Source organism: Oncorhynchus nerka, linkage group LG11 (genome assembly GCF_034236695.1).
Source record: "Oncorhynchus nerka isolate Pitt River linkage group LG11, Oner_Uvic_2.0, whole genome shotgun sequence".
Taxonomy (NCBI): domain Eukaryota; kingdom Metazoa; phylum Chordata; class Actinopteri; order Salmoniformes; family Salmonidae; genus Oncorhynchus; species Oncorhynchus nerka.
Genome location: NC_088406.1, coordinates 25,592,401 through 25,613,459, shown reverse-complemented (window position 1 = coordinate 25,613,459; position 21,059 = coordinate 25,592,401). Strand labels below are relative to the sequence as shown.

The 21,059-nt window shown below is 44.8% G+C and overlaps 2 protein-coding genes across 5 annotated transcripts in view; both read right to left on the bottom strand.

Moving 5' to 3' along the window:
• Positions 1–124, bottom strand: part of LOC115136617 (eukaryotic translation initiation factor 4 gamma 1-like) — a 68,371-nt gene extending 68,247 nt beyond the window's left edge. For all 4 annotated transcript variants that reach the window (XM_029672182.2, XM_029672183.2, XM_029672184.2 and 1 more), the window contains exon 1: positions 31–124. The gene's annotated coding sequence lies outside the window, so the exon portion shown is untranslated. The remainder of the gene's footprint in view (positions 1–30) is intronic.
• A 2,628-nt stretch (positions 125–2,752) lies between these two features.
• On the bottom strand, positions 2,753–20,922 carry LOC115136619 (26S proteasome non-ATPase regulatory subunit 2). Its single transcript, XM_029672185.2, has 20 exons — positions 20,740–20,922; positions 19,778–19,834; positions 19,374–19,538; positions 18,749–18,870; positions 18,381–18,605; positions 14,606–14,764; positions 13,123–13,267; positions 9,694–9,754; positions 9,444–9,590; positions 6,860–6,966; positions 6,596–6,723; positions 6,318–6,405; positions 5,931–6,195; positions 5,640–5,785; positions 5,339–5,422; positions 5,028–5,196; positions 4,636–4,730; positions 4,402–4,528; positions 3,954–4,072; positions 2,753–3,644 (listed from the first exon to the last, which is right to left on the bottom strand). The coding sequence occupies exons 1-20, from the start codon at positions 20,842–20,844 to the stop codon at positions 3,462–3,464; spliced, it is 2,697 nt and encodes an 898-aa protein (XP_029528045.1). The 5' UTR covers positions 20,845–20,922; the 3' UTR covers positions 2,753–3,461.
• Positions 20,923–21,059: the final 137 nt, after the last annotated feature.

Sequence of the window (21,059 nt, the reverse complement as noted above, 5' to 3'; positions counted from 1 at the left end):
CAGTCTACGGATAGTGGATAACTTTCAAACCCTCAGTTCTGACAAGCTCCGGTAACGTGAGACGATAAGGCGTGTAGGATTGCTTTGCTGTGCGGCGCCATGTTGCTCCAACAGCCTCCTCGGTCGTCACTAGTTACCACAGCCACAAAGTCATAACCCCCCCCACCCATTTCTACAATTTACCCAAACCACACTAATTTTTTATTTTTTTATTGAACTAGGCAAGTCAGTTAAGAACAAATTCCTATTTACAATTACGGCCTACTAACAAACAGTGTGTTAACTGCCTTGTTCAGGGACAGAAGGAAAGATGTTTACTCTGTCAGCTCGGGGATTCGAATCAACAACCGTTCGATTACTTGTCCAATGCTCTAACCACTAGACTACCTCCCGCCCCGACGTTATGCCTAACCTTAAATTAAGAACAAAATAAAACATTTTAGAATTTTTTAAGATATAGCCAATTCTGACTTTGAGGCTGTGCTAACTAGTGGCAAACATTTTTTGCCCCAAACCCACTTTGGAGTTACCACGTGGGTGGATCTCCGGCTTTAGCGCGCGCAGCAAGTGTAGCACCAATGCGCGCACACACAGCAGCCGGCTTCTTGTACTCCTCTATTCTCTTATCGGTTTTGATTTTCAAATTTGCCAACATTTATAGCAACCATAAAGGGACAATGCTCAATCTGCATATAATTACATGCAGGCTAACAAGCATGTAGCTGAGGAACGCTCAACTCCGTTCTCCAACATCGAGGTGGATATGTAAGAAAACTGAGTTTAGCATTCAGCTAACAAGCAAGGGGTCTCCCAAATACCAAAAAGATGGTAACCAGTCTCTGGCAATTGCCACCCGGAAACTGATCAGCATCTGTACCATTTCACCCGCAGGGTAGCATCCTCGATATGATGTGTCATCCTCTGAACATTACGCATGGGATCCAAGGATAAACGAACTTGCCAATGTGGATCCTACCACATTGTCCCATGCATCAGCAATATGTATTCTCAGTAAACGGAGATCCCACAATATATCCCTCTGTCAAATTACAAACGCCACAGTTAAATATGTTGGGCGGCAGGTAGCCTTGTGGTTGGAGCTTTTGGCCAGTAACCGAAAGGTTGCTGGTTCGAATTCCCGAGCTGACAAGGTAAAACTGTTGTTCTGCCCCTGAACAAGGCAGTTAACCCACTGTTCCCAGATAGTCCGTAATTGTAAATAAGAATTTGTTCTTAACTGACTTGCCTAGTTAAATAAAACGTAAAAAATAAATATGCCGCGTTCAAAACAGCTGGTTACTCGATTTGTCCAGTGGGTCGTTCTTCTCCCCGAATATCTAGTTGTCTTGATTACACTGAAGTCGGAGATTTCTCCTGACTACCTGATAAAAACGACCGACTGGACAAATAGTTTTGAATGTCGATAATCACTTGACCTCGTTTTTTTCACCGAATTCCCAGTTGTCTTGGAAGCACCACATAACCAGTGTTAACTAGTTACAACACAGACGTGCAGACTGGGAAGGCGACAAAATGATGGCTCCTCGACCAACTAACTACCGGTACTTCAACTATAACATTTTACCACCCTTCCGAAACAAGATAGCAGTCACAGTGCAGTATGCTGCAAATACTGCGTCCAAAATAAGTCGGCAGCAGTTACTGCACGTTCAAAACTGCAATCTTTTTTTGTAAGGAACGATTGGGTTTAATGTCCATTTCTCAAGAATAAAGTAAAGAACAGATGTGTCATAAAAGTTGCTACGGAAAACAAACAATTATTCACCACAAACCGAGCAAATTGTCACACTTCTCATAACGTTATAGCTAGCTGCATAGTATAAAACTGCTTACCATTAATTAGCTATACACGTTTAGAATAGTATTAGCTAGTTAATAAAGGGATTAAACGGATGTTTTTAATTCGGTATGTCAAATCTCCTGCCTTCGTCAATTCTCTTTCGTAGGCTAATGTTTATCACCTCGTAGGAAGGGGTGTCCTCTCTTTTTGGGGTGGGGGTTGGTTGGGCTAACAGGAAAAATCACAGTCTGGGAGTGGAGACACAGCTCAAGCCCCCATATATCGATCTACTGGGTTTAATTTCAATTTTAAAAGCGCGGATGAATGCGGATTGTCAATTTCTGTCTCACACAATTCTGAATGAGCAAATAGTATAGATGGAAATCATAACATTTACCGTTCTCTCCTTCAGTCCGCAGTCGGACGAAATGGGCGGTCCCGGAAGCCGGTAGCCAAATTCCGGTTTAATCAGTCATGTGACAGGGAGGCTGGTGTGATTGTAGCTTCTACCCGTTTTAGTTAAAACGTCGAACCACAAACTAATTACCAGTAGTTTTCGTGTAATATTCAAACGAATTCATACACGCACAATAAAACACTCATCACTAGCGGCTAGATGGTTGCTTTTGCTCGCATGGCATGGCCAGATTGGTGTCTGTGATGTCAAGTGTGCAGTCTGAAAAGTTTATTAAGAGATGTAAAACGTATCAGCTTAATATGCATTTACTTTCCTTAAATGTGTATTTCAAATGTTCAATACATACCGTTGTCTGCAACATCCAGCAAGTTAGTATTCAGAACCTCTGCTGCAGTGAGGGTTCGTGACCAAATCTCACTTCAGTACCTCTCCACTGCTCAGTTTCATTATTAGCCATCCAGATCTGCCAGCTGTGTTATGAAATGTATCTTTCAGAAACTTGTCCCTCAGGTATAACAGACAATTCCAACAAATGAGTTTCAAACTTTTATTTTAACCTTTTACAGTACTGTAACAAAACCAACAAACTGAATGATGAAGGACACATTTTCCATGCTCTAATTACAAAAAGGAGGTTGTCATGTGGGAAAGAGAAACCGGTTGTAGTATTGATGTGGACTGAGCTTATGTTGTTCATCACTAGGGCTGCATTTACACAGGCAGCCCAATTCATTTTTCCCCCCACTAAATTGGTCTTTAGACCAATCAGACCTGCTCTGAAAATTATCTGATTGGTCAAAAGACCAATTAGTCGAAAAAAATAAAAATTGAGATGCCTGTGAAAATGTAGCTTTGGAGGCTGAATGAGAAGCAGGGAGAGGCTGTACAGTTCCCTTCTGACAGTTGACCCTAGATCAGTTATATATTTGTGGAGCCTAAAAGAGCTGGTTTAATATATTTATGAGGGACTGATCCTAGATCAGAACAAAGAGGAATCCAATCTAAATAGTGTGAATGAGGGGACAGTTTCCACTCCCTGCGCCGGTTAGTTTGACCACCCAGAACACAACCATATATTTTCACAGAGGCTGTTGACAAGAGAAAGAGGGGTAGGCCTTCCTGGCTCTTTTCAGACATGGAATAAAGTAGTAAAATACGAGGTCTTAAAGAGTCAGGGAGGGCTACCAACGAGAGACCGGTAAGGAGTAGCGTGGGTACAAGGGGAGGACAATAGGGCACATTCTAGGCATCGTAGTTGGGGTTCTTGCGGAGGATGACAAAGCCCTCCAGGATGGGGGTGACGGGGAGATACTCCTCTGTGGCCAGCTCTGCCCTCTCTCCATGGGCCAGGAGCACCGGCGTGGTGTGGGTCTGGAAACCTGTGATGGCTTTGGGCTTACCGGCCTGGCCAACTACGTCCACCGCCTATGGAACAATTACATTACATGAACCATGAGGTCGAGTCCACTCTACCATCTTATGGCATTACATCCTAATCTTGAGAGTAAAAAGCACTTGCACATCTACACGTTACTTTGCATTAGAGATGTTCAACCATAGTTCAAATGAAAAGAATCTCAAGCACATTTTACTTGCAAAGCATCGAGTCATATCGTGCTGGCATTTCGGCCTTCATCACACCATCTAGGTTAATCCTTAACTAACATTACATTTGAAATATGAAGCTAATCACACAGGCTCTTATTAAGAGCATAGCGTGAGCAACAGGCTTACCTGTCCCACCCTGACGGACACGGGCAGCGGTCTCAGCTCCTCGTCGAAGGTGACCAGCATACGGGGCTGCATGGCAGCCACCAGGCCGTAGAGGACGTAGTGAGACTTCCCCAGGATTACTGGAGCACACACAGGAAACAGCAGGGGGCGATGTCAACACAAACAGCCAAATACTCAGACCCAGGTTAAGACATTCAGCAGACTTACTACCTAACATAAAATGAGGACAATGAAACAAGCTGGGCAAGGGCCAATGCCATTCAGGAGTTGAACAGATGCTAATCATTTTCTATGTGGAATTTTCATTGAAATTCAGTTCACTTCCTCAAATGATTCAACAGAAATCAACTTCACCCCAACCCTAAACACAAGGACGTGGAAAAAGGGAGGGTAGGGACAGGCAAATAAAAGGAATGGTGAAGGTAGATTAATGAGGAAAAGGTCTCACTATTCTTGACGTCGAGGAAGGAGACGAGGACAGTGAGTAGTCCTGCCACGGCCACCTGACTCATCAGCTGCCTGTCACTGTGGTACGGACACAGCGTCAATGTCCCTTTACCCAGGTGAGTCAGACCCTGTGGACATGGCACAGAACAAGGGTTAGGAGACAGACACATACTCTCCCCCTCTCTCTAAACACACAGGTTAGAGTGCCAGAGCGGCAACTCTTTTTGCTACCCACCTGTGCCAGTCGGACCATGAAGAGGTTGTTGGGGTCTTTGGCATGGTACTGAGCCAGCTGCCTCAGCATGGCAGCCAGGCGGGCATTGTTAGTTCCTGCGGACAGAGATGGAGCCGTGAGTCAGTGAGTTCTCATGGCAACCATCCACATCTCGAGACACAGTCAGTGGAGATGGTCTCATACTTTGATGTCATCTGGCACAGTGAATTCAGTTATATGGTATGTTGTTTCCTATTCAAGGATGAGGAATAATTACAGGGGAACATTGTGATAACTTAGTGAGGCAAATCAATCTAACTTCTTAATATAATAATGAAGCCACTGACTGATTGGGTTCCAGACAGTAGGCACACAATAGAGCCCATTGCCCAGTAATGCCAGGGTCCACTCACCGCTGCCCACCATGCCCATGGCAAAGATAGAGTTGTGGGAAACCTCTGGGTCAGCATCGTGGGAGAACTTGCTGAGTGTGTCCAGGATGTTGAGGCGAGGATTTGACACGGAGATCAGGGCCAAGGCCAGAGGCACTGCACGCCTCAGAGTAGGCTCTCCATACCGCAACTAGGAGAGTGAGTGAGGTGAGAGAAGGAAGGCAAGACAACGGAGAGAAAGAGAAAAACAGACGTGGGATGGTTGGATCAAGTGAAAGAGACAGGTGCTGAATCAACCCCAAACATATTAACAGGTCCGAGGTTAGACTGACCAGGTGCCCAAATGCCCGTAGTGCCATCTCTGAGCCAATCTCTTCTCCCATGGCAATGAGTGCAATACCCAGGACAGCCACACCCTGGGAGGGGGAAGCAGAGAGCAAATTAGTTAAATATCAAATCTCATTCAAACAACTCAGATTATATTTTGTAATTTCCCACCTTGCTCAAGGCCACCAACACATTTTTCACCTAGTCTGCTCTGGGATTCAAACCAGCGACCTTTTGGGTTACTGGCCCAACGCTCTTAAATGCTAGGCTACCTGACACTCCTTTATTAACAAAAGCCTGGCATACCTGGTGGGAGCCCATGTCGGCTGCACTCTCTTTCTTGTCTTTGTCCTTCTTATCCTTCTTGTCTTTTTCCTCCTCCTTTTCCTTGGCTTCATAGTGCTCACTGCAGATGTGGAGAAGCTGCTGCACCTTCAGTACATTACCAGAACCTGGCATGGAGAGAAACAGATAAATATAGGATAAATATACAAGCCATTTCTTGTAAATCTCAATGAGATCACCGGTATAAATATATTATATATAAATCAAAAACAAAAACAATTGGAGACAAAATGGAGCTATGATGAGACTGACCTGCATAGGCACAGACGTCCACCAGGGTGTTGGCGAAGCTGCGGAAGGGCTCAGGCACCACCTGCAGCGCTGCCAGGGTGGTCTCAATGGCCTCCCCTTTACCCAGGTGGTTGAGGCCCAGGCCCAGGGGCAGCCAGCGGGCGTATGTGTCTTTCAGCTCCAGCTCACTCTTCTCCATGATGGTCTGGACGATGGTGGAGGTGACATCACCGTTACATGAGCCCACGGCGATCATACCGCAAGCCAGTGCTGTCACACCTGCCACCTGAGTGTGTGACAAGACACGTAACATGGGACAGTGAGCTGGGTTTAATGAGTGTGGATGTGTACTTGACTTAAACCCGGACAAACTTTGTAACTACACACACACACACACACACCCCGTACCTCCATGCTGGACTTGGAGTCTACCATGACAGGCAGCAGCAGAGAGAGGACATCCTCACGGTTCGAGCCAGCGTACGCTAGGCCCAGGCTGAAGATAGAGGGGAAAGGTCAGGGGGACAAACCCTACCAGAAACAAGTACTTTTAACAGGCAGAGATTATACAGTGCTAAGAAAGGACTAAACAGACCTCAACAAAGGTCCTTAATGTGTAAGAGGTGACAGGCAGTAGCGGTTAGGGGTTGATTTGGGACCGAACACCCATTTCCATCTCTCCTTACCCGAAGATGGCTCCAATCCGCATGACGTTGCTGTTGTGGAGGACGTAGTCTGACAGCAGAGCCAGGGCCGGGTCACACTCGTTCCTAACCCCAGAGTTCACTATGCCACAAGCCAGGAGGGCCCCCGACTACAGGGAGAGAAAGAGATGGGGAGAAATATCTACATTAATAGAATTTGTAAGGCTTTTCTGGGTGCTGTGAAGGTTGTGGTACGGAGGGTTTTAATGCAGGGTGTTTGGTAAGAGGGTGAGTGTGTGCGCTGACCTTTATGTAGTCCTCTGAGGAGTAGAGGTATTTGTCTATCTGTGTCAGACCACCGTCCACATCCCACAGCAGGATCATCCCCAGAGAGGCTGCAGCACTCAGCATACCTGGAGAGAAACACAGAATTAGCATCAACATTTACACAACAGCAATATTATTTTTGTTATTCAAATAAAATTATATTTATCACGTGCCGAATACAACAGGTGTAGTAGACCTTACAGTGAAATGCTGAATACAACAGGTGTAGTAGACCTTACAGTGAAATGCTGAATACAACAGGTGTAGTAGACCTTACAGTGAAATGCTGAATACAACAGGTGTAGTAGACCTTACAGTGAAATGCTGAATACAACAGGTGTAGTAGACCTTACAGTGAAATGCTGAATACAACAGGTGTAGTAGACCTTACAGTGAAATGCTGAATACAACAGGTGTAGTTGACCTTACAGTGAAATGCTTACTTATGAGCCCCAAACCAACAATGCAGTTTAAAAAAAATACAGATAAGAAATAAAAGTAACAAGTCATTAAAGAGCAGCAGCCAAATAACAATCGCCAGACTATATACAGGGGTGTACAGGTAGAGTCAATGTGCGGGGGCACCGGTTCATTAATACACTGCACCAAAAAATAAAGGGAACACATAAACAACACAATGTAACTCCAAGTCAATCACACTTCTGTGAAATCAAACTGTCCACTTAGGAAGCAACACTGATTGACAATAATGTGCAAATCACGGGGATCTGGGCCTGTTCCCGAGAAGGCAGCATGTTGGTTTGCATCGGGCTCATCACACTCGTTAGAGGAAAAGGATTCTGCCAGTCCGTGGTCAGTAAATCGCAGTCCTGATATCCAGAAGTTATTTTCGGTCATAATTTTTTAAATTTACATTTGACCTTAATTTTACTAGGCAAGTCAGTTAAGAACAAATTCTTATTTTCAATGACGGCCTAGGAACAGTGGGTTAACTGCCTGTTTGAAGATGCAAAATATTTTTTCTTGTGAAACAAAGAAATAACACAAAAAAACAGATAACTTGAGCGTGCATAACTATTCACCCCCCCAAAGTCAATACTTTGTAGAGCCACCTTTTGCAGCAATTACAGCTGCAAGTCTCTTGGGGTATGTCTCTATAAGCTTGGCACATCTAACCACTGGGATTTTTGCCCATTCTTCAAGGCAAAACTGCTCCAGCTCCTTCAAGTTGGATGGGTTCTGCTGGTGTACAGCAATCTTTAAGTCATACCACAGATTCTCAATTGGATTGAGGTCTGGGCTTTGACTAGGCCATTCCAAGTCATTTAAATGTTTCCCCATAAACCACTAAAGTGTTGCTTTAGCAGTATCCTTAGGGTCATTATCCTGCTGGAAGGTGAACCACCTCAAATCTCTGGAAGACTAAAACAGGTTTCCCTCAAGAATTTCCCTGTATTTAGCGCCATCCATCATTGATTCAATTCTGACCAGTTTCCCAGTCCCTGCCGATTAAAATTATTCCCACAGCATGATGCTGTCTCCACCATGCTTCACTTTGGGGATTGTGTGGGGTGTTGGGTTTGTGCCAGACATAGAGTTTTCCTTGATGGCCAAAAAGCTCAGTTTTAGTCTTATCTAACCAGAGTACCTTCTTCCCTATGTTTGGGGAGTCTCCCACATGCCTTTTGGCGAACACTTAACGTTTGCTGATTTTTTTCTGGCCACTCCTCCGTAAAGCCCAGCTCTGTGGAGTGTTCGGCTTAAAGTGGTCCTATGGACAGATACGCCAATCTCCGCTGTGGAGCTTTGCAGCTCCTTCAGGGTTATCTTTGGACTCTTTGTTGCCTCTCTGATTAATACCCTCCTTGCCTGGTCTGTGAGTTTTGGTGGGCGGCCCTCTTTTGGCAGGTTTATTGTGGTGCCATATTCTTATAATGGATTTAAAATGGTGCTCCGTGGGATGTTCAAAGTTTCCGATTTTTTTTTATAACCCAACCCTGATCTGTACTTCTTCACAACTGTGTCCCTGACCTGTTTGGAGAGCTCCTTGGTCTTCATGGTGCCGCTTGCTTGGTGGTGTTGCAGACTGGGGCCTTTCAGAATAGGTGTATATATACTGAGATCATGTGACACTTAGTTAAATAAAGTCCACCTGTGTGCAATCTAACTATGTGACTTCTGAAGGTAATTGGTGGCACCAGATCTTATATAGGGGCTTCATAGCAAAGGGGGTGAATACATATGCACGCACCACTTTTCCTTTAAATTTTTATTTTTATCTTTCGAAACGGGAAGTGATTTTTTTTATTTCACCAATTTGGACTATTTTGTGTATGTCCATTACATGAAATCCAAATAAAAATCCATTTTAATGACAGGTTTTAAAGCAACAAAATAGGAAAAACGTCAAGAGGGGTGAATACTTTTGCAAGGCACTGTACAATAAGTTGCTGCTAAGAATCCTAGATTCATGAGACTAGTACTCACTGTCGAACTACAAAACATGAAACATTTTCAGTCAAGCCCTAAAAAATGTAAACCATGAGCCTCAGAAAGGGATGTGAGGCTGTGTCTGTGTGTGGGGGGGAAAGGGGTTTCTCACCATGATCTTTGTTTTTGTACAGCCATTTGTTGCCATCATCTGTGAGCAGCTTGTCCTGTCCGAACCCTGCGTTGACGAAGCCGTTGACAAACGAGGATGCCAGGTTCATACGAGCAGAGTCCACCTGGGAACCACTTCCTCCAAACCCTGACAGACAGAAGATGGCGCGATAAGAGGGAGGATGAGGAAAGGTGTGTGATATAACATGACCAGGACAATTAGTGCGCTGCTGTAGTAAAGGACAACTCACTGTTGTTCTCTAGGTGGGTTTTGTAGATGTCATCTGGGACTTTGGGTTCCATGATGTCCAACTGTAAAGAAAGGGAACAGTGTGTTATTGGCTCGCTTTCCCTTTCACTAACTGGTTTATTCACGAGACCAGCCAGCTGTTCATTATCCTCCAGCCTCATCTCTTCTCTCACTCTATGCGCCATTATTCTCCAACCCTGACCCCACTCTTTCACACTCCTCTTAGTACCTTCAAGTCTCCTCCATTTCCCCCTCTCAACAATATCCAATGGAGCACCGTCCTCTGACTCTTCTCTACACGTCAAATTCCTCTCTCTGTGGCCCTACTCTAAATACCTCCCCATCTCCAACATACACACAGTCCCCACTGTCAGTCACACTCCATCCACTGATTTGAACAGTGACCCACTCATTAGTCCTGCTCCAATTGGATATAAGAGTGACGTCAACTTACCAACATAGACTTTCCCGAAGCGGATCCTCTGTTTGGACCACCACCCAGGACAATGGATCACAGAAGCCGACCAAAAACAACGGTGCCGCAGAAGGGCCAGACGGAGCGGCCTCGTGGTCAAGCTACGTAGACGTGCACGTCGCCCACCACTCTCGAGTATACTACTCACCAATGTCCAGTCGCTTGACAACAAGGTAGACGATATTCGAGCAAGGGTTGCCTTCCAGAGAGACATCAGAGATTGTAACATTGCTCTCTCGGGATATGTTGTCAGAATCGGTTCAGCCACCGGGCTTCTCCATATATCGCGCCGACAGAGAACCACCTCTCTGGGAAGTGGAAGGGTGGGGGTGTATGCTTCATGATTAACGACTCATGGTGTAATCATAACAACATACAGGTACTCAAGTCCTTCTGCTCACCCGACCTAGAATTCCATACAATCAAATGCCGCCAATTTACCTCAAGAGAATTCTCGTCAGTTATCGTCACAGCTGTGTACATTCCCCCTCAAGCAGACACCACGGCGGCCCTCAAGGAACTTCACTGGACTCTATGTAAAATGGAAACCATATATCCGGAGGCTGCATTTATTGTAGCTGGGGATTTTAACAAGACTACCTAAATTTTATCAGCAAATTGATCGCAGTACTCGCGGGGGTAATACTCGACCACAGCAACTAACTTCCGCGATGCATACAAAGCCCTCCCGTCGGCAAATCCGACAACGACGCAATCTTGCTCCTACCGTCCTATAGGCAGAAATTCAAAACAGGATGTACCAGTGACGAGAACCACTCAACGCTGGTCTGACATATCGGAATCCATGCTTCAAGATTGTTTCGATCACGTGGACTGGGATATGTTCTGGTCCGCCGCCGAGAACAACATTGATCTATACGTTGAATCCGAGTGAGTTTATAAGGAAGTGCATTGGAGATGTTGTACTCACTGTGACTATTAAAACCTACGTTAATCAGAAACAGTGGATGGATGGTCGGCATTCGCACAAAACTGAGAGCGAACCCCTGAATTTAACCATGGAAAGAGGTCTGGGAATATGTCCGAATGTAAACAGTGTAGTTATTTCCTCTGCAAGGCAATCCAACAAGCGAAATGCCGGTACAGAGACAAAGTGGAGTCGCAATTCAACGGCTCAGACATGAGACGTATGTGGCAGGGTCTACAGGAAATCAGACTGCAAAAAGAAATCCAGCCACTTCACAGACATCGACGTCACGCTTCTAAACACCTTCTTTGACCACTTTGTCTTTACGGACATATTCAATCGCTCCCTATCCCAGTCAGCTGTCCCCACATGCTTCAAGATGACCACCATTGTTCCTGTACCCAAGAAGGCAAAGATAACTAAATGACTACCGCCCGTAGCACTCACTTGTCATCATGAAGTGCTTTGAGAGACAAGTCAAGGATCATGTCACCTCCACTGGCGGATGGTCTCCTGAGGGATCTCCTCCCAGACCTGGACTAAAGCATCCGCCAACTCCTGGACAGTCTGTGGTGCAACGTGGCGTTGGTGGATGGAGCGAGACATGATGTCCCAGATGTGCTCAATTGGATTCAGGCCTGGGGAACGGGCGGGCCAGTCCATAGCATCAATGCCTTCCTCTTGCAGGAACTGCTGACACACTCCAGCCACATGAGGTCTAGCATTGTCTTGCATTAGGAGGAACCCAGTGCCAACCGCACCAGCATATGGTCTCACAAGGGGTCTGAGGATCTCATCTCGGTACCTAATGGCAGTCAGGCTACCTCTGGCGAGCACATGGAGAGCTGTGTGGCCCCCCCAAAGAAATGCCACCCCACACCATGACTGACCCACCGCCAAACCGGTCATGCTGGAGGATGTTGCAGGCAGCAGAACGTTCTCCACAAGGTCTACAGACTGTCACGTCTGTCACATGTGCTCAGTGTGAACCTGCTTTCATCTGTGAAGAGCACAGGGAGCCAGAGGCGAATTTGCCAATCTTGGTGTTCTCTGGCAAGTGCCAAACGTCCTGCATGGTGTTGGGCTGTAAGCACAACCCCCATCTGTGGACGTCGGGCCCTCATACCACCCTCATGGAGTCTGTTTCTGACCGTTTGAGCAGACATGCACATTTGTGGCCTGCTGGAGGTCATTTTTCAGGGCTCTGGCAGTGCTCCTCCTACTCCTCCTTGCACAAAGGCGGAGGTAGCGGTCCTGCTGCTGGGTTGTTGCCCTCCTACGGCCTCCTCCACATCTCCTGATGTACTGGCCTGTCTCCTGGTAGTGCCTCCATGCTCTGGACACTACACTGACAGACACAGCAAACCTTGCCACAGCTCGCATTGATGTGCCATCCTGGATGAGCTGCACTACCTGAGCCACTTGTGTGGGTTGTAGACTCCGTCTCATACTACCACTAGAGTGAAAGCAACGCCAGCATTCAAAAGTGACCAAAACATCAGCCAGGAAGCATAAGAACTGAGAAGTGGTCTGTGGTCACCACCTGCAGAACCACTCCTTTATTGGGGGTGTCTTGCTAATTGCCTATAATTTCCACCTGTTGTCTATTCCATTTGCACAAAAGCATGTGAAATTTATTGTCAATCAGTGTTGCTTCCTAAGTGGACAGTTTGATTTCACAGAAGTGTGATTGACTTGGAGTTCCATTGTGTTGTTTAAGTGTTCCCTTTATTTTTTGGAGCAGTGTATTTATATGTACATATTCTCATTCACCCCTTTAGATGTGTGTGTATTAGATAGTTGGGGCATTGTTAGATTACTTGTTAGATATTACTGCATTGTCAGAACTCTAAGCACAAGTATTTCGCTTCACTCGCATTAACATCTGCTAACCATGTGTACGTGACCAATAAAATTATATTTGATTTGAAACAGTTTCACTCTTCCAACCCCATCCCCTTTCTCTAGTAGTCTACCCTCTCTCACCCCTCTAACCCTCCCCCTCTCTCTCCTCCCTCTCTCCTTACCTCTCGGGCCAGGGCCAGGAAATTGCTGTTGAGCTGGACGTTGGACATGATCTCCGTCAGGTCCTCGTAGTCCTCCACGTCCTCGTTGAGCTCCAGGAACATGCCGTGTCGTCCCAACATGAAGGCCATCTCCTTCTGGATCACGCTACAGGAAACACCCACTAAACGGTCAACTCATCATGCACATCATTAACTATGGAAAACACTGCTGAATGATTGTCAGTTGAAAATATGAATAAATACGGAACTGCCAAAATAAAGGAAACATCAACATAGTGTCTTAATAGGGCGTTGAGCCACCACGAGCTGCCAGAACAGCTTCAATGTGCCTAGGCATAGATTTTACAAGTATCTGGAACACTATTGGAGGGATGAGACACCATTCTTCTAAGAGAAATTCCATAATTTGGTGTTTTGTTGATGGCGGTGGAAAACGCTCTCTCAGGCACCACTCCAGAATCTCCCATAAGTGTTCAACTGGATTGAGATATGGTGACGAAGACACACACCCCTTTAAACCCCCTATGCTACTTTGAGACCGATCTTTTAAAGTCTCAGATCCCTTCTAGCCATGGTAGATTATGGGCAACCCTAAGCATGATGAGATGTTTTAATAGCTTAATCCCCTAGAGTCGATTGAGGCATCTAAGCAACATAATTTTAAAAAATCCCCATAAAAATCTGTCAGTTTAAGAGATGTGTTATTACTTCTCCATTAGATGGGTCTCAATCCACTGCATCCGCCGATGTTGCACTTCTGCATCTGCAGTGAAAGGTGGCAGACCGAGAGCAGTGTTTGCCAGACCATGAGACATCCCAAAAATCGACCTTCTCACAAAAATATCTGTAGCATCTGAACAGTTTGACGGGTCTGCAACCACTATGGAATGTGGAGAATCTCACAAACAGGATGGTGTTGTCCGTTTTGCTCTACGACCTCCACGAGCGGCTTGGGGGTTGTTTGAAGGTAACCGGTACCGGTTTTAAAACATGTATGCATGTATGTATGAAGGTAGTTTCGTGCCTAGACAAAAAAAGGTTAAATATGTGTAAAAAATAATCATCTTTCCTGAGCTTTTTTATATCTCCTAGATACACGACAAATACTTCAAAACCTTGTTAGTCTTTACCATTTATAAATGTGTTATTCAACAAGTTTCTCTGGTCTAAAGGAGTAAAGAGCAAATTCAATAACCTATTTTTTTGTATACATTTTTTCACTATCTAGGATCCTAAAACTCAAAATCAAATAGCTAAATGATCTATAGTATGACCGACGTAATAAACCTCAATGTAAGCTTAGAACCCCCCCAAAGCTTAGACTTAAGAATGAATGAACTCTTGCACCGCAACTGCTTTCAATATAATTTGTATCCCTCATTTACTCAAGTGTTTCCTTTATTTTAGCAGTAGCACTTTTAGTGAAAGTGTTGCTGTGAGATAATTCAGCAAGAGAGAATGCAGTGAATGTGTCCGTCATTACATGTCTTTGCAGGAGGTGAAGATGTTCTCCACCAGTTCCACATCGTTGAGCATCAAGGCCAGCCTCAGGGCCTCTGGGTAACGGTTAAACTTCCTGAAGATGTTCAGGGAACACTTTAACAGGGCAGAGTTCTCTGGCTCAGGGACATAGCTCACACAGCTGGAATGGAGGGAGAGACAAATGGCAGAGGGGTTTAGGATTACTGAAGAGAGGAACTTCCTTTTGTCTCTTCAGGCTGCTGTTAGCACACTACAGGTGTATTGAGGCAGAAGCAGAATGTGGTACAGGTGTTTGAACGTGTGTGTGTGTGTGTGAATGAAGGTACAGTTGAAGTCGGAAGTTTACATACACTTAGGTTGGAGTCATTAAAATGTGTTTATCAACCACTCCACAAATGTAACAAATGTTAAACTATAGTTTGGCAAGTCAGTTAGGACATCTACTTTGTGCATGACACAAGAAGTTTTACAACAATTGTTTACAGACAGATGATTTCACTATCACAATTCTAGTGGGTCAGAAGTTTACATACACTAAGTTGACTGTGCTTTTAAACAGCTTGGAAAATTCCAGAAAATGATGTCATGGCTTTAGAAGCTTTCTGATAGGCTAATTGACATCATTTGAGTCAATTGGAGGTGTACCTGTGGATGTATTTCAAGGCCTACCTTCAAACTCAGTGCCTCTTTTCTTGGTATCATGGGAAAATCAAAAGAAATCAGCCAAGACCTCAGATTTTTTTTTTTGTATACCTCCACAAGTCTGGTTCATCCTTGGGAGCAATTTCATAACACCTGAAGGTACCATGTTCATCTGTACAAACCATAGTACTCAAGTATAAACACCATGGGACCATGCAGTCATCATACCACTCAGGAAGGAGACGCGTTCTGTCTCTTAGAGATGAACGTACTGTGTTGCAAAAAGTGCAAATCAATCCCAGAACAACAGCAAAGGACCTTGTGAAGATGCTGGAGGAAACAGGTACAAAAGTATCTATATCCACAGTAAAACGATCGACATTACCTGAAAGGCTGCTCAGCAAGGAAGAAGCCACTGCTCCAAAACTGCCATTAAAAAGCCAGACTACGGTTTGCAACTGCACATGGGGACAAAGATCATACTTTTTGGAGAAATGTCCTCTGTTCTGAAGAAACAAAAATATAACTGTTTGGCCATAATGACCATCATTATGTTTGGAGGAAAAAGGGGGAGGCTTGCAGCCAAAGAACACCATCCCAACCATGAAGCACAGGGGTGGCAGCATCAGGTTGTGGGGGTGCCTTGATGCAGGAAGGACTGGTGCACTTCACAAAATAGATGGCAAATATTAATTTTCAAAGTCTGCTGCCTCAGTTTATATGATGGCAATTTGCATATACTCCAGAATATTATGAAGAGTGATCAGATGAATTGCAAAGTCCCTCTTTGCCATGCAAATGAACTGAATCCCCCAAAAAACATTTCCACTGCATTTCAGCCCTGCCACAAAAGGACCAGCTGACATCATGTCAGTGATTCTCTCATTAGCACAGGTGTGAGTGTTGACGAGGACAAGACTGGAGATCACTCGGTCATGCTGATTGAGTTTGAATAACAGACTGGAAGCTTCAAAAGGCGGGTGGTGCTTGGAATCATTGTTCTTCCTTTGTCAACCGTGGTTACCTGCAAGGAAACACGTGCCGTCGTCATCGCTTTGCACAAAAAGGGCTTCACAGGCAAGGATATTGCTGCCAGTAAGATTGCACCTAAATCAACCATTTATCGGATCATCAAGAACTTCAAGGAGAGTGGTTCAATTGTTGTGAAGGCGGCTTCAGGGCGCCCAAGAAAGTCCAGCAAGCGCCAGGACCGTCTCCTAAAGTTGATTCAGCTGCGGGATCGGGGCACCACCAGTACAGAGCTTGCTCAGGAATGGCAGCAGGCAGGTGTGAGGGCATCTGCACGCACAGTGTGAGAAAGACTTTTGGAGGATGGCCTGGTGTCAAGAAGGGCAGCAAAGATGCCACTCTCCAGGAAAAACATCAGGGACAGACTGATATTCTGGAAAAGGTACAGTGATTGGACTGCTGAGGACTGGGGTAAAGTCATTTTCTCTGATGAATCCCCTTTCCGATTGTTTGGGGCATCTGGAAAAAAGCTTGTCCGGAGAAGACCAGGTGAGAGCTACCATCAGTCCTGTGTCATGCCAACAGTAAAGCATCCTGAGACCATTCATGTGTGGGACTGCTTCTCAGCCAAGGGAGTGGGCTCACTCGAAATTTTGCCTAAGAACACAGCCATGAATAAAGAAGGGTACCAACACATCCTCCGAGAGCAACTTCTCCCAACCATCCAGGAACAGTTTGGTGACGAACAATGCCTTTTCCAGCATGATGGAGCACCTTGCCATAAGGCAAAAGTGATAACTAAGTGGCTCGGGGAACAAAACATCGATATTTTGGGTCCATGGCCAGGAAACTCCCCAGACCGTAATCCTATTGAGAACGTGTGGTCAATCCTCAAGAGGGGGGTAAACAAAACCCCACAAATTCTGACAAACTCCAAGCATTGATTATGCAAGACTTGGCTGCCATCAGTCACCCACCATTGCGACCTGTATGCTCTAGTCGGCTGGCCCTCGCTAAATATTCATCGCCAGACCCACTGGCTCCAGGTCATCTACAAGTCCATGCTAGGTAAAGCTCCACCTGATCTCAGTTCACTGGTCACGATGGCAACACCCAACCGTAGCACGCGCTCCAGCAGGTGTATATCACTGATCATCCCTAAAGCCAACACCTCATTTGGCCACCTTTCCATCCAGTTCTCTGCTGCCTGTGACTGGAACGAATTGCAAAAATCGTTGAAGTTGGAGACTTATCTCCCTCACCAATTTCAAACATCTGCTATCTGAGCAGCTAACCGATCGCTCAGCTGTACATAGTCCATCGGTAAATAGCCCACCCAATTTACCTACCTCATCCCATACTGTTTTTATTTATTTACTTTTCGGCTCTTTTGCACACCAGTATCTCTTCCTGCACATGACCATCTGATCATTTATCACTCCAGTGCTAATCTGCTAAATTGTAATTATTCGCCTACCCTACCTCCTCATGCCTTTTGTACACAATGTATATAGACCTTTTCTTTTTTTCTACTGTGTTATTGACTTGTTTATTGTTTACTCCATGTGTAACTCTGTGTTGTCTGTTCGCACTGCTATGCTTTATCTTGGCCAGGTCGCAGTCAACTAGCCTACCTGGTTAAATAAAAAGGTAAAATAAAAAAAAACAAAATAAATAAAGTTAATTGACAGCATGCCAGGGCGGATTGCAGAGGTCTTGAAAAAGAAGGGTCAATACAAATATTTGACTCTTTGCATCAACTTCATGTAATTGTCAATAAAAGCCTTTGACACTTATGAAATGCTTGTAATTATACTTCAGTAACATCTAAAGACACTGAAGCAGCAAACTTTGTAGAAATGAATATGTGTGTCATTCTCAATTTTGCCCACAACTGTGTGTATACTTCTGACCCACCGGGCATGTGATGAAATAAATAAAAGCTGAAATAAATAATTCTCTCTACTATTATTCTGACATTTCACATTCTTAAAATAAAGTGGTGATCCTAACTGACCGAAGATAGGCAATTTTTACGAGGATTAAATGTTAGGAATTGTGAAAAACTGAGTTTAAATGTATTTGGCTAAGGTGTATGTAAACTTCGGACTTCAACTGTACATGTTTGCCCCTCATGTGGTAAGGAGTGTGTGTTGTCCACTCACCTGGTGAGGTAGAGGCAGACCTTGGCATATGCATTGTCATCTATATAGAGCTCCAGCATATCTAGTCTCTCAATCTCCATCAACAGGTCACAGGCCTCGTGCTCAGCGTTGTGAGCCATGTTGTAGGGCACAATCTCCTTCACAAGCTTTAGCAGAGTCTCCTGTTGCGTCTTATCACTCTCCTCAACCTCCTGCCACTCTTTGGCCACCTCACCTGCCAGGTGCCTAAACACACAGCAGAGTTTGGGTCATTTTTACTTTGTCTACCATTGTTAAAGCATGACTAAGTGAAAATTCTACTTAAGTAGAAGGTAGGATTCCCCCCTGTATGCATTGTTAGCCGTTTGGATTGGCGTCCTGTATCCTACCTGACGTATTCATGACCCCAGGACGCCAGCTCCTCCTGGGAGCCCAGCAGACGGTATTTCAGACACTCCCGCTCCCCACTCATTGTCATGGCCAAGACCGACACCACATCCGCACAGAAACTCTGCAAAACAAAACAGACAAGAGTTAGCTGGATGTTTCTATAATGACAGTTACGATGGGTCCTTCTGAACATGAATCCCTAGTGCCATCTAGATCTGAACTGTCCAATATACTAGTATGTATCATTGTTACATTTTCCGTATCTCCTGTAACATTGTAAAATAAATCCATCACGATTTTGTGGTTATAAAGTAAAAGCAACAAAAAAAACATGAGCTAGCGCACACCCAGAGAAAATTATTTTATGTAGAGGTGCTGCCTATAGGGATGTACTTTATTGGGTAAATCACCAACGTTTCGGATTCACTGTTCCTTCAGGGTGCCTTCTTCAGGGACCCTGAAGCTGGCACAGTGATGCCAAAACGTTGGTGATTTACCCAATAAATTACTGTGAGTAACAGCAGACAGGGAAAGGAAGCAATAAAGTCTTGCCATCCCTATCTCCCGTTTTCCCGACTGTCACAGTTATCCATTTAGCAAGGACATAGCCATCGGTATTCCCACCTTGTTCTCGCCAGGCGCCATGCCCTCGTAGATCTCTTTGAGCTTGCCATAGTGTGGCCGCAGGAACTTCAGGGGCTTAGGCACAGAGGTCATGGAGGTGGTGGAAGAGCGGATCTGCCTGCGCAGCTCCTCTAGAGCAGGCCGGTATAGAGACGTGTCCGTCTCCTGCGGATGGGTGTTTGAGAGAGAGAAAGGGGGCGGGGAGGTGTACATTGCATAAGTACAAATAATGTTGTTTTATATGGATAATCACCAAAGACTTGCAGTGTGTGTAAATGACTGACTCTCCATACTAACACCTTATGTACAGTTTCTTTTTTAAGAATATAAAGAGCTATAGTCCCAGAATGTCCAAAGCAAAACCAGACTCGAGGTTTAGCAGTCCTTGTGGTAGTGGTACTCACACCAAGCCTCTCCACCATCATCTCCAGCTCTTCTTGCAGCTGTTTGTCCTCATCAGACTGGAGAGAAATGAAAGGAACTGACATTACAGTATGACAGATTCAACATGGGAAATTTTTAAAAATTAAACTAACCCTGCACAGTAAACAAAGAACAGTGTGTGTTCCAACAGGAACCTAAAGCAATGAAAGGCTCTGCAATTTGCTAACTGATAAATATTGGAGCATTCTGTCATACACCGGTCCTATACCATTGGCATTGTCGACGGATGGAAGGGTTGCCCTGATAACTAGCTATATCCAACGTTGCCTGTCTGAAATTGGCTAATGTACTGTACTCGCTAATACGTTTACAGACCCATTTATGTAAATAGCTAGCTAAACAAACCATACGTAATAACTATACCCACCTAGCAATCAAACATCACTGATCATAACACATATAGGTATCTAGTTACTCTCAACAAGAACATCTGATAACGATAGGCAGGTTAATTTAGTGCAGTTGCAAAGTCATTAGCTGTATTGTAACAACATTAGCGAGTTGTTTACAAAGCAACACTAACGTCATTTAGCTAGTTAACGTTACGTTATTGTAACTTGGCTACCTACCTACTTAGCTAACTTTTAGTCTATCTATCGGTAGTTCATTTCTGGCCTGTCATTAGCAATTGTTAGCTAACGTTAGCTAGCACAGCCAACTACCGGCTTTGCTAACGTTAACTAGATGAATACGTGTTTTATAGCTCGCTTTCAGTCGGAAACAATAATCTTAATTGTTGGCACCTGATACATAGCCAGCCATGACATACTTTTCATTAAAGCAGACTCAAACAGTTCGTTATTATTTTGAATGACAACGCTTTCGGCCTGTTCAACCATGTCAACCAAGCAGTGAGTGACTCAGGCAAAAACGCTGCTCTGCTTCCCTTGTTCAAGGTGTTTAGAAAAATGGCACAAATCACCAGTTCTTGCTCTTCTTTTTTATCCTTGTCCTTCCCTGTGGGCTTAATCTCCTTTTCCTCTGTCTTTTCGGACTGCTTTTTCTCTTTCTTTTTTGCGTCCTCCATGGTTGGTGTTTTACGAAATTCGGCTACGGATAAACTGAAGAACAGGAGACTTCCTCTCTTCAGAACCGTGGAAGTTTGCTGACATAGACAGTGTTCTACCGCCACCTGCTATGCGGGAATAATATTGCACCAATCCCTACTCTTAACCCCACGACGATAGATGGCAGCACTTAGTATATCCAAAGTTGGCACGTACACAAATAAGAAAAAAAACA